The 12,564-nt window shown below is 43.2% G+C and overlaps 1 protein-coding gene across 1 annotated transcript in view; it reads left to right on the forward strand.

Annotated features, from left to right (window-relative positions):
• The first annotated feature begins 7,000 nt into the window (after positions 1-7,000).
• Positions 7,001-12,564, forward strand: part of CDC5L (cell division cycle 5 like) — a 40,088-nt gene continuing 34,524 nt past the window's right edge. Inside the window, exons 1-4 of the mRNA XM_019734745.2 lie at positions 7,001-7,168; positions 9,481-9,584; positions 10,644-10,805; positions 11,385-11,512. Of these exons, the coding sequence (XP_019590304.1) occupies positions 7,124-7,168; positions 9,481-9,584; positions 10,644-10,805; positions 11,385-11,512 (439 nt within the window). The 5' untranslated portion in view covers positions 7,001-7,123. The remainder of the gene's footprint in view (positions 7,169-9,480; positions 9,585-10,643; positions 10,806-11,384; positions 11,513-12,564) is intronic.

Here is a 12,564-nt window from a genome sequence, read left to right on the forward strand (position 1 = left end):
TATTTCCTAAGGTCCAGGGTATTCTCCAGCAATCACAATACTGATATCAAATTCAGAGCATTTGACATTGAAACAGTACTCTAACTATACAGTCCGCATTCACTTTTATTCAGGTAAATGTAGTTGTCTAAGGATGTCCTCAAATCCATGGTAAGATACAGACATTATGTGAGCTTTCATTAATTTTGGTGAAACTATTCTCATTGCATTAATTCTTTTTGAGATTTTCTCTGCTATTCACTCGATACATGTCAGAAAAACGTGAAGGCTGGATCTCCACCAGGCAATTAATACCACTGCCCTGTAGCTCCACTCCCTACTTTCGTATCGTCTGTCCACACAGCTCAGTGAGCACCAGTCATGAGTCTTAGGTTCTCTCATCAAAGGCGAGAAGCAAACATTTGGAAGAAAAGGTGGCAACAAAAGCCAACCCTACACAGTCAGCAGGCAAACCAATGACTCAACATGTTCGTAGCCAATCTCCTTCTCCACTAAGGAGACCCCACTGGTTGACTACTGAAGGGTTCAGATCTGGTTTGCCCAAAACCTTAAAGTGGAAAGAGACAATTGGGACCCATGCTGAGACTCCAAGTGTCCAAGACATGAGGCACACTTTCTTTCCCTGTCAAAACATTGTCTTCAGACGATTCCAAAGCGAATGAAGCAGGCTTAAAACATGGTACGATCATGCTTTCTTCATACATGGTTTCACACAAACTAGGAGAGATCATGTGGCCTGACCACTTCTTAGGTTAACATCAGCGTACCTCTGTGTTAGTTCTCTTGCTTCTGGGACACAAGGCCCACCCCTCACCCCAACAGAATCCAGGAAAACTAAAACCAAATAATTTAGAAGAGGAAAAAAGGAGCTTGCCAACAGATTTTCTCAAATACGTTAACTTCTGAAAAAAATTCTTTTTTTGTGCTTCTGTTGTTTAAAATATAAAAATGTCAACTGCCATCACCTATGTGGGTGGATAATGAGGAACACAATATACATGAAAGAGAAGGTTCTGCAGGAGTTTCCAGATGGGATTATCTAGGCGGAACAGGAAATTACTCTGAGAAGGCACGTTGGTGTTTGGAAGGAAGGACTAGTCCTACATAGTAAAGGTATTACGAAAAACAACCGAAATACAGTTTCAGGAGATTTGTAGTAGTCTTTATATTTCAAAGAGGTCTATATAATTCCTTAATACTGCTCTAAACCCGAATAGATATGATTTTGAAAAATTAGTACATGATTAAATTTCTGAAGTTGCAGGGCCACATTTCATCCCCTGGAAATTAGGGCAATTTTCACTGGATTTGGTGTTCTCTGTGCGCCCATCTCAGATGCCAGGCTTTATTCAATGGCACCTCCAACAGCTGACAGGTGAAGAGTTCCATCACCAACTTTGGGCAGGCCCTATGTACGCAAGCATGAGTGTTTTGAGGAGACTGAGGCCAAACGGGAAAAATACGTTAGCGTCACAGTTGTTCCAGCCCTTTCTTCTTTCTAGGCACAAAGAGGTTGAACCTATTAGACGTAAAGATCCCCTTCACCCTACTTTAGGTTCTTTAGTAAATAAAAACGTGTGTGCACAGTGTGTGTGTGTGTGTGTGTGTGTGTGTGAGTCTGTGTGTGTGTTTAATGTTTTACTTTCAATAACTGAAGTTTGCAGGTTTACCAGAAACAATCTGTACCTGACATTCACAAGTAAATTCATTAGTGTACCAAGTTACATTGCACATAAGGTATTCTAATTTCAGATCCTGGGAAAAATGAAAAATGGCCTCTGCGGACTAGAGGGAAAATTATGCTATACAGCTAGTGGCACTAAAGTCCAAATAAACCTAATGAAGAGAATTCAGGGGCCAGCCCGGTGGCTCAGGGAGTTAGAGCTCCATGCTCCTAATGCCGAAGGCTGCCGGTTCGATTCCCACATGGGCCAGTGGGCTCTCAATCACAAGGTTGCCGGTTCAGCTCCTCGAGTCCCGCAAGGGATGGTGGGCTCCGCTCCCTGCAACTAAGATTGAACATGCCACCTTGAGCTGAGCTGCCGCTGAGCTGCCGCTGAGCTGCCGCTGAGCTGCCGCTGAGCTGCCGCTGAGCTGCCGCTGAGCTCCCGGATGGCTCGGTTGGAGTACATCCTCTCAACCACAAGATTGCCAGTTCGGCTCCCGCAAGGGATGGTGGCATCTGGACCTGGAGCTGAGCTGCGCCCTCCACAACTAAGACTGAAAGGACAACAACTTGACTTGGAAAAAAGGCCTGGAAATACACACTGTTCCCCAATAAAGTCCTGTTCCCCTTCCCCAATAAAATTAAAAAAAAAAAAAAAATTCAAATACTGTTTTTATAGTCTCTGTACTCAAAGTTATTAAAATATTAAGACATTAGGGCATTAAACTTAAAATTCCACAAATGATTTAGGAATAGTCTGTATGATTCCACTGTCCTATATTTCCGGTACGAGGTATTCAGTTGGTTAGACTGTTTCCTTTTGCTCTTAGGCATTTGGACCTCAAAAGGTAGGTAGGTAAAAGCCTTGTTTACAGGATTTGACTCAGTGAAGTATTTTAGAGTTGGAACTCTTCAAGATCATGGCACTGGCCCAAAGAGGCTTTTCTTTCCTGGCTGGAAAATCAGGAGAGAGTGATATCTCGGCAATGTGCCAGCTATGGTATGGTGCACCTTTTAGGGGAGCTACTGGCCAAGTTCCCAGTGGGCTCTGGGAAAGGACATGGGAGCCTGTTTGAGATGCCTGGTTCCTTTCAAAGCTGGGAAACGCAAGGAGGGATTATAGCCTGAGCCCACCCTGGGGCATGTGGAAGCCACTGCTGACTTGAGGAGCCAACATCGAAGCTTCCAAACCTGGACTTTGTGAGAAATATGTACATGACAAGTGAACATTTCTTGTTCATGAAGGAACCCAGCCTCAGATCAAATAAGAAGACTAATATCCCAGTGACTTGTTCTCTGAGGAACTGTGGCTGCCTCTCCAAATATGGAGAGGGTGTGGGGGCAGCTTCTCGTGGTGATGGCGTGAGCCTGGGTATGAGCATCTGGCTAGAAATGTGTTCTTTCGGTCGGGTGCAGTGTGGGCTGGAGTAAAAATTGGGGTTCTCTTAGAAAGGGAGGACAGAATGGATGCACGAGGCGTAACTATACTAAAATTATTTGTTGTTTATCTGAAATTCCAATGTAAGTGGGAGTTCTGTATTTTTATTTGCTAAATCTGGCAACTTACAGCCGAGGTGGCACAAAGGAGAGGGATTTGAGGGCTACCTAGGAGGCAAGAGGTAACAGTGGCAAGACTCCACATGGGATGGCTTGGATGTGGCTGGAGGAAGGTATGGGAGGAGGAAAAGTGTCAGCAAGATGGATGTTGGTGCTGTCGACAGGGTAACATGTAGAGTCTACCCATGTGGTATCTTTATACATTAGAGAAACATGTCCTCTCTGTGAACACAGTCCCCCAATGTGCCACTTGAGCAGTGTGCAAACTAGATTTCAGCTCCATTTGTCCCTTGTGCAGTGAACTACTTACACAACCGTACATGGCAGCTGGCAGCCTTCTGCTATTCACTGAAATAAGGAATCCTGTGGAGAAGTATAGATTTTCTGGGGGAAGTTCAATTTTGGGAAGTTGAAATTGAGGAGCCTGTGACTCACACAGGAAGAACCGTCCAGGATTTTGTTGGGCATTTGAGTCTGGGGTCTGGTATATGCATGTGAAAAAAAAAAAAGTTTCTTGTGAGAAATGTAAATCCCAAGTCTGTGCCATGTGGATGCAGGGTCTAAATGTAAATTACCCGACTGGACTATCAATCCCAAAATGAGAAATGAGCTCAAAAAGACTCTTGAACCTCTGAGGCCTGAGAAAATTAAATTCTCTTTGGGAACACTTCCCCACCTGAGGACACAGGGGCCTCCCTAGAAATAACACTCATGAAGATGAGCTTCTGAGAAAAAAATGACAAACTACAGCTGGACCTACCACAAGGAAGTCTCAGTAGGTGAACCTCAAGCCAATTAGCATGATTACCCACGGTTAGCTATACGACGTGAATTACCAGCATTTCGGCTGCATTGGATTCCATTTTGTAATAACTTGACACCCAGACATTAATTTTTTCCAACACTAGCTGAGGAATTTCTAAATGGGAGGGAGAGGCTTAGGGATGGCAATCTGGTAGATGGGGTGTGGCTAGAAGACTTGTTTTGAAATTGTATTTGCAAAGCAGCACAGTGTTTCTACTTAAATTCCACCGGTTTATTTGGGGAGATGATGATTATGGGAGTGGCTAACCCCAGCCCCTAACCATGCCTTGTTGTCATGGGCTTTTGACCCTTTTTTTCAGCCCTTTTCTGGACAGTTTCTTGAAGCAAAAAACAGGATGAAACAGAAACTAGAACTTTGATTGTTTTCTCTAATAAGCAAAGTTAACCCAGTCAGAACCAGCTTCCCAAAAAGGGATGTGGGGTGGGGGATAACGCAACCTACAAAACCCTCCTGCTAACATCTCTTGTTACCTCTTTGTAAGCTGGATGGACCTCCAACCTCTTTCCCCTGGGCCAGAATTTCCCAAATTGTGTTTCCTGCATGTTAATAGATACTATAAGAAAAAAGGTTTCCAGGGTCAAATTAGTTTGGAAAAGCTATATTAAAAAGGGAGGGTAGTGGTTTCCTAGGGCTGCCATAACAAAGTACCACAAACTGGGTGGCTTAAAACGATACATTTATTCTCTCACACACTATTTTGGAGGCTGGAAGTCCGAAATCAAGGTCAGTCAGGTTGATTCCTTCTTGGGGGCTCAGAGGGAGAATATATTCCATGCCTCTCTCTTAAGTTTCTGATGTTGCTGGCAATCCTTGGTGTTCCTTGGCTTGTAGATTCATCACTCCAACCTCTGCCTCCTTCTTCACAAACTGTTTTCCCTGTGTGTTCACATCTCTCCTCTTCATTTTATAAGGACACCAGTGATTGGATTAGGGCCCACCTTCCTCCAGTATGACTTCATCCTTAGCTTGATTACATCAGTAAAGACTCTATTTCCGAATAAGGTCATAGGTATAGGTACCAGGGATTAGGACTTTGCACATAGCTGTTTGGGGGATGTAATTCAACCCACAACAGGGAGAGACTGATTTCTTCATCTTATAACTTCTTACAGGCTTTAATTTTGGTGACTCTGTGAAAGGGAGCTGATAGAGCGTACTGCTTTTTTCAAATTCAAGTAATCGTGAAAAATTTGTTTATTTTAATGCAGTATCCCACTGTTCTGAGGAACATATTTGGGTGAGTGAGGAAGAAGTGGAGGCTGTTTCTCATTAAGCCTCTGTTTAGAAATGACCACTTCCTTTCCTAAAGGTTCACAGTGACAGAAGGTACAGTTTGATTTACTGATGGTGACTGTTCCTCATGGCTGCCTTGCAAAAGATCCTTGGCAGCCCCTGGGGTGAGCTGCCCTCTTTGTGGGGGCCCTGAGGTCTGGCTGGGGAGGCTGGGGTGACATGGTGGGGTGGACTGGCCAATCCAGGCCATGCTGGAGGACAGCCTCTGGTGTTCATGGCTATGGGGCGCTGGTTTGAGACATCCCAGAACTGGCATGATGTTGCATTTTCTGAATGCTAACATGGAACATGCAGGTTGCATGCTCAGGGAGGCCTTGGGGGATATCTGACAAGGTTGCTCTGTCTGAATGGGCAGGTTGTATAACGCATGCCCCTAGGGGAACCAATTCACATTGTAGATATTGTAGATCTAATTTTCTTATAGTAAGAGTGTCCTGTTCTCAAAACATTAGTATTTTGTGACGGTTTTCAAGCAGACGTCAATAAAGTGCCTTGAAGAAAGGGCACCTTTTTCCAGTTGGTATAAAGGTGACATACGGGGGAGAGGCGGTCCTGAGGGGGAAGGAAAAACCATCATCATGGGCTCTTGGGATGCTAGATCTGAAATGGCTCTTGAGAAAGGACTAGATTTGTTAGGAATCGTGCTTACAAATAATAGAAACCCATCTTCAACAGGCTAAAGACCAAATGGGAACTAATCATTAGAACTCAAAACAGGGATGCATCTAGGACTGAGGAACATACTGCATCTAGGGTCTTCTGCGTAGCCACGACCTACCTGTCTCTCTACACTCCTGTGCTCCTCTTAATGCATCTGGCACCTGCTTTTTTCCCCATTTTAGTCTACATCGTACAAAACATGGTGGCTGACAACTCCTGGGTGTCACATATAAGATTCATCAAACCAGCAGAGAAACTGGCCTCTTCTAGGTTCCAGTGTCAAAATTCCTGGGGAGAAGACTTAATTGGCTCAGCTTTGATCAGATAAATCAAATGGCCAGTGCGTGTGTGTGCGTGTGGGTGAGACTGTAAGCACAGCAACTGAGATGATGTTGGGTGTGGAGTGGGTAGGAGGTAATGATCACACATCCTACAGAGGGTTTCTGGGACAACCACTGATCACGTGGGGTTGCCCTTCTTGTAATAATATGACATTTTGAGTAGTTACTATGTATCAGATACTGTGCTAAGTTTATGATCTCATTTAATCCCTAGGACAACTTTATGAGATTGGTACTATTATTATTATCTCTACAGGTAAGGAAATTTCGGCTTAAATAAGCTCTTGCCTTTTCCTGAGTATTCCGTGCATAAATTCCTATGAGTTAAATGCCTAATAAAGTGATAAATTAATAATTTAAAAAGCTCTTTTCATGGGCTGAAACTCCACACGCATGATGCGCCCACTCTCCTCCACTAGGTGACGTCACGGCCAATCCCACCACTACGTTCCTGCTCGCGAAGATCGTGCTTTTCCTCCAACCTTCTTTGGCCGTGCGCGCCGCCTAGTGCGCTCTGGCCAGAGTGGTTCGACGGTTTTCTGTTGGTCTTCCTAGATTAGAATTTTAACAACAAGGCACTTATTTTCCTTGCAGCCACCCGAGTTCTCGCGATACTTGCAACTCTGCTTCCCCCGCCCCCCGCCTTGCGCCTGCGCAGATCTTTACAAAGGAGAAGGTCGCGCCTGGAGGAAGTGGTGCCTTTGGGTCCCGTGGCCGCAGCGCCGTTACTACTTTTCGGAAGCTCCTCTCGGCCGCTTGCCGAGACACCCCACCGCCAAGATGCCTCGAATTATGATTAAGGGGGGCGTATGGAGGAATACGGAGGTAAGTCTCCTTTTCCCGCCGTCCGCTGCCCTTCGCCCCCTCCGGCAGCTTGTGCGCACGCGCGCGGAGGTCGGTGAAGAGGGGAGGATGCCCTGCGGGGTCTGCGTGGGGGTAGCGCGGGGTGGACCCTCCCGGCCTTTGGTTCCCGACCCTGCGTTATCTGAGCACTTCAAGGACGGGGACCGTGGTTTAACCACCTGACTACCTGCCAGGCACTTGTTAGGCCCCCCAGTGAACACCTATTGAATTGAGGACGCGCCCCTCTCGCTGGAGGAACTCAAGTGTATGGAGGGGAAGAAGGGACATCCGCGAGAGTTGGTCTCATGGGCACCTCCGTGCCTCAGCCCGGGCCCCGCGCCTCTCTTTGATACTCACAAATAAAGAAGTGCTGTGGCCACAACTTTGTTTCTTCATCGACTTCCTTGCAAAGGGAAATAAGCTTGAGTGCCAGGTTCCAAGAGCCCGTTTATGCCCGCATGCCGCTGGTTATCTGTTATCGAGGCATAACTTGTCTGCCCTCCCCACACGTCCCAAGGCCTGTCTCTTCCTGTCACTCTTCCTCACCCTGGATAGAAGCCAGATGGGATCAACTGACTACAGTAGTTTCTTTGCTTCCAGAAATGTAGTGGATAGTGCCAGGGGTGAGCCAAAGAGCAGCAGAGAGGGAGTAAAATAGAGATAAGATGTCAGCGCAGTTTGTGTTCCTGAGTGCATTGAATTTGTCAGTTTCTGGAGCACAGCGTATCTTTTCATGATCTGTGTCTTTTTATATCTTGTGCTTTCTTTAAATCTCCTCCTACTACTTGGCATCTTTCACCATCCTTCAAAACCTCTTGGAATTTTTGCCCATTCAGCCTGGAAACATTAGTCGCACGCCAGTGGTCCCAGGGCTCTTCTCGCATCCATTTGTTATAGCTTGCTTTGTCCTTTTGCAGGCATCACATCCTCCTATGTGATGCTGGATACGTTTTTTTAACTTGTCACAACCTCAGTTTTCTCATTTTTCTTATGGGGAGCATAATAATACCTATCTCATGAGGTAGATTAAATGAGTCAATATATTTGGATCATTTAGAGCAGAGTCTGGCACATAGTAGTCTTTCCGTAAGCGCTAGTTGCTATTTCTTTCCCCCAGCAGACAGCACTGGAAGAGAACCAGATCTTAGTATCCCTAGAACCTAGGACAGTAACCAACATGAAGTAGGTTGCTTGGCAAATGTTAGCAGAATGAATCTAGTAGAGTAGATAACTGCTGTATCTACTTAGGTGAAGATGTGTTTAAGTAGAGCAGTACTGCAACAAAAAGTTACACGTAAAGTCAGTGATAACCTTGCATCATTGTACAGAGGGAACCAAGCCATTTAAACTGGAGAAGAGGTGACTTCTGGGGGAGAAACAGATGCACAAAATCAAGTAACAGCAGGATCCCCTTCAGTGGCTAAAGCCCTGCAGTCTTTTTTAATCTCTGATGATGGGAAGGTGGAGTGGGGCGGAATAGCTTGTGTATGAGGCATATAGCTCAAGTTCAATGTGGGAAAAAGCCTAAAAGCAAAAATGCCCCAGGTGCGTTCGTCTATGGCTCTGTTATCCCTGTTGTCTTTGGCTTAGCTTGCTGGGCTGCTCTGGGATTGGTTAATTCCATATTGGAATGGGTGCCATGGTGAAATGGTGTCTAGATACTTGGGGAGGCTGGAGGCGGGGGAGAAATTCTTAATTACTAGGTTTGACCTGGGATGTGGATTCTTGGATCAGAGGGGAGATTATGGGACTGGAGAGAAAGTGCCATTTGTAAACTGGAGGCAGGAAACCTAGATTGGAGAATGGAATCACTAAAGGCTTAACTTGCTACTTGAGGGTTGGATATGTCCAATTCAAAACCTGGTATAAGGTAGGTGTTCAGGAAATGTTTTTTGAATGAATGAATAAGTGAATGAACTGTATAATTTTTGAGGAGAATGACAATCATGCTTTGGAGAATACTTTTTGTTCCCCTTTATCAAGTAGGGTTTTGTAGATTGGGCTTTACCCATCTCAAGTTTATTGGAGGTGGAGGGAGAGGCTGTAAAGAAGGGTAGGGTGTCCTGAGAAATGTCTCCTTAGTTTCTTGCATTTTGCTGATTCTGGCTTGCTGTTTATTATGATAGAAAACAAAATTTTTGTATTATTATTATTGTTATTTTTTTTAAACCTAGGAGGTATGTGTGTCTTTCTCTTTCTTGCTTGCTACCCTGTCAGAGTTAATTTAAATTTTGTCTTTTCTCACTTGGTGTTTTGTGATTGAATATATTGTTTTTCTCTGACAATTTTTTAAGGATGAAATTCTGAAAGCAGCGGTAATGAAATATGGGAAAAACCAGTGGTCTAGGATTGCCTCACTGCTGCACAGAAAATCAGCAAAGCAGTGCAAAGCCAGATGGTATGTACCAGTTAATGAATGGAAAACAGAAAAACGACCTTAATTATAACGAGGAAAATGTCAGTTCTTTGACGCTTATCAAAGAAAGCAGGCATTGTGATAATAATAGAAAGGATGGAGTGGGAGATGGGAATTTAGATTTAAGACTTAGCTGTCACTTGCTTCCTATGTGATCTTAGGCAAGCTATTTTTCTGCCCTCTCTCCTGTGCCTGTTTTCTCCCAATTGGGTGATAATACATCTTGGCCTTAACTGCTGGAGATATGAGGTTCAAGTGAGTTAATGTGCTTAAGAGTACTTTGTGAAGCATAAAATAAATCTGCTTTTATTTAGAGATGGACTCCAGCTTATAAATTGCGTTCCCAAAGTTTTAAAAGTTGATTAGAACTTACTTTCCCAAAGAAATAAATAATAAATAATGGTTAATATTCTAGGCTAGTTCACAGTAGTTGAGTTTTCTCATAATACAGTTGAAATATTGTATATTTGCTCCCCCAAAATATAACATAACCCAACACTACCCCTGGGGTGTCCCCTTTTAAATCACAGGGTAGTGGACACATTAAACTTTTATATGTGTTTGTGGCATGAGTGATCTGGCCCCAGCCCTGACCCATGTGGTACGAGGACCGTATTTTGAATTGTACAAGAATGACCTAATTTCCTAGGTGCCTGGGGAGGGGAAAGGATCAGAATGTAGAGGTTGGACCCCAAAGAAGAAGATGGTCCTGATTTCTGTTTCTCGTAGTGGAGCTAAGCCCCTGCCCTAATGTTTGGTAAGGCTTATATTTTCTTTGCCAGCCTCTCATCCTGCTAAGTAGAATGGGTGGAAAAGGTGGGTCGGGTGGGGTATTAGGAAAGACAGATCATGACGGTAGTTTTGCTTAAATTGAAAAACACACCAAACAAAAGCAGTGAATATTCTGTTGTAAAAAAAGAACAGCTTTCATAATTAGTTACCTTGTATTTTTCAGACACCAGAAGTCAGTGTATCTAATGTATAAATAAGATATTCATGCGAGGTGACTGATTAATATATAAAATTGTCTCTTTTTAATAGGTATGAGTGGCTGGATCCAAGCATTAAGAAAACAGAATGGTCCAGAGAAGAGGAGGAAAAACTCTTGCACTTGGCCAAGTTGATGCCAACTCAGTGGAGGACCATCGCTCCCATCATTGGAAGAACAGCTGCCCAGTGCTTGGAACATTATGAATTTCTTCTGTAAGTAAATCTCCAAAAATGTGTACATATCTTCTGAATGAAGCTGAATAAAGTAGCATTTTCTGCCTTTAAACATGTAGTTAAAGATCTGAGTAACGCTAAAGGAGCTAATGCTATTAGAATACAGCCTCCAAATCTCATGTGGTTGATCAAAATGATGTCTTCTGTTAATGTATTTTGTAAAAGAATAATTAAAAAATATCCAAATCATACATGTTCATCATGGAAAACCTTGGAAAAAATAGTAAACCAAATAAAAATCACCCATAACCACACTGCTGAGAGTTAGCCATTGGAACGTTTTGGTTCTTCACTAATAGTTTTCTTTATATTTGTATGGCTTACTGCATTTGTGATTAAGGGGCTACTTGAATCCTATTTTATAGTGAATGGAAACACTCACTGAAAGTAGAAGGAATTTTAATAGCATCTCTTTCAGGTGAAGCAGTAGTATAAGTGCTCTGTTTTGTTAATACCCATCCATTGGGTTTTTGAAAGAAAATGCCAGGGCAGGAAACCTGGTATTTCTAAGACTAAACTGTGTGATAGTATGACTAACTCTTCTGAACTCTTTTCTAGGGATAAAGCTGCCCAAAGAGACAATGAAGAGGAAACAACAGATGATCCCCGAAAACTGAAACCTGGAGAAATAGATCCAAATCCAGAAACAAAACCAGCACGGCCTGATCCAATTGATATGGATGAAGGTAAGTGTAGGCTCGTGAGGAATTTATTTCTTTGGTAACCATATACTCCTTAGGCTTCTTTTCAACTTATTTCCTTTCTAAACTCTGACTTTTTAGAATCCCAATTAAATCTGCATTTGTTATTCTAAATCTCGTTCTAAATGTGTCCAGACTTCTATTATAGAGCAATTGCTTTTTTTTTGACAGTGTCTCTTGATCTTCTGATTATTCAGTTGATTTAATAAGTTGAGCAGTGTAATACTAATGGGCAGATTTCCTGGAAGCTAGAGCTAAGTAAGCCTTTGGAGATCTGTATGCTCCTTCCCGTTCTGCGCTGAGAACCAAGAAGTCAGGATATTGGGCTCCAGTCCTCAGTTCTTTGACTTGAGGCAGGTAATTTAATCTGAAAAAGCAACACTGCAAGACTCTGATGGATTTAGGATGACTCCTTGAGACACTGAGTCAAGAATCAGAGGAACTGCATGTTAGATCCATGCCTGTCTCTTATTAGCTGTTTGACCATAGGTGAGTCATATGATCTCTCTGAACTTTGGTTCCATTTCCTGCAAGATGGAGAATGATGTCTATCTTACCTTACAAGATTGTTGTGAAACATTTAAGGAATATTTGGTGATTTTTTAAAATTTAAAAGTTTGAGGGTAGTGGTTCCCAAAGGCAGACAATGGCTGGTCTGGCTGCTTCCTTGTCACATGGGGAACTTTTAAAGATACAGGTACGAGGACCACCCCTGGAGATAACCGAGTCAGTAATTTTGGGAGTGGAGGGGCGATTCTGGAATCAGAGATTTTTAAAAGTTCTCTTGTGATTCCACTGGACAGCCTTGTCTAGGAATAGGTCTAAGGCATCAGTAATGACATTTATTATTCTACTTTGGGGAGCCATGGAAAATGTATTGGATGAGAGAAATAATTCTGAGGGAAGAAAGGTGTAGCTAATGAAGATGATCAATTCCCTTATAATTATTTAGTAGTTTTGCTGTATTTCACAGTTTGTGCTGTGCCAGTTAATAGATGATAATGAAGGAGGTGATAATTATGGCCACTGTTTAATGA

Source organism: Rhinolophus sinicus, linkage group LG05, assembly GCF_036562045.2.
Source record: "Rhinolophus sinicus isolate RSC01 linkage group LG05, ASM3656204v1, whole genome shotgun sequence".
Taxonomy (NCBI): Eukaryota; Metazoa; Chordata; class Mammalia; order Chiroptera; family Rhinolophidae; genus Rhinolophus; species Rhinolophus sinicus.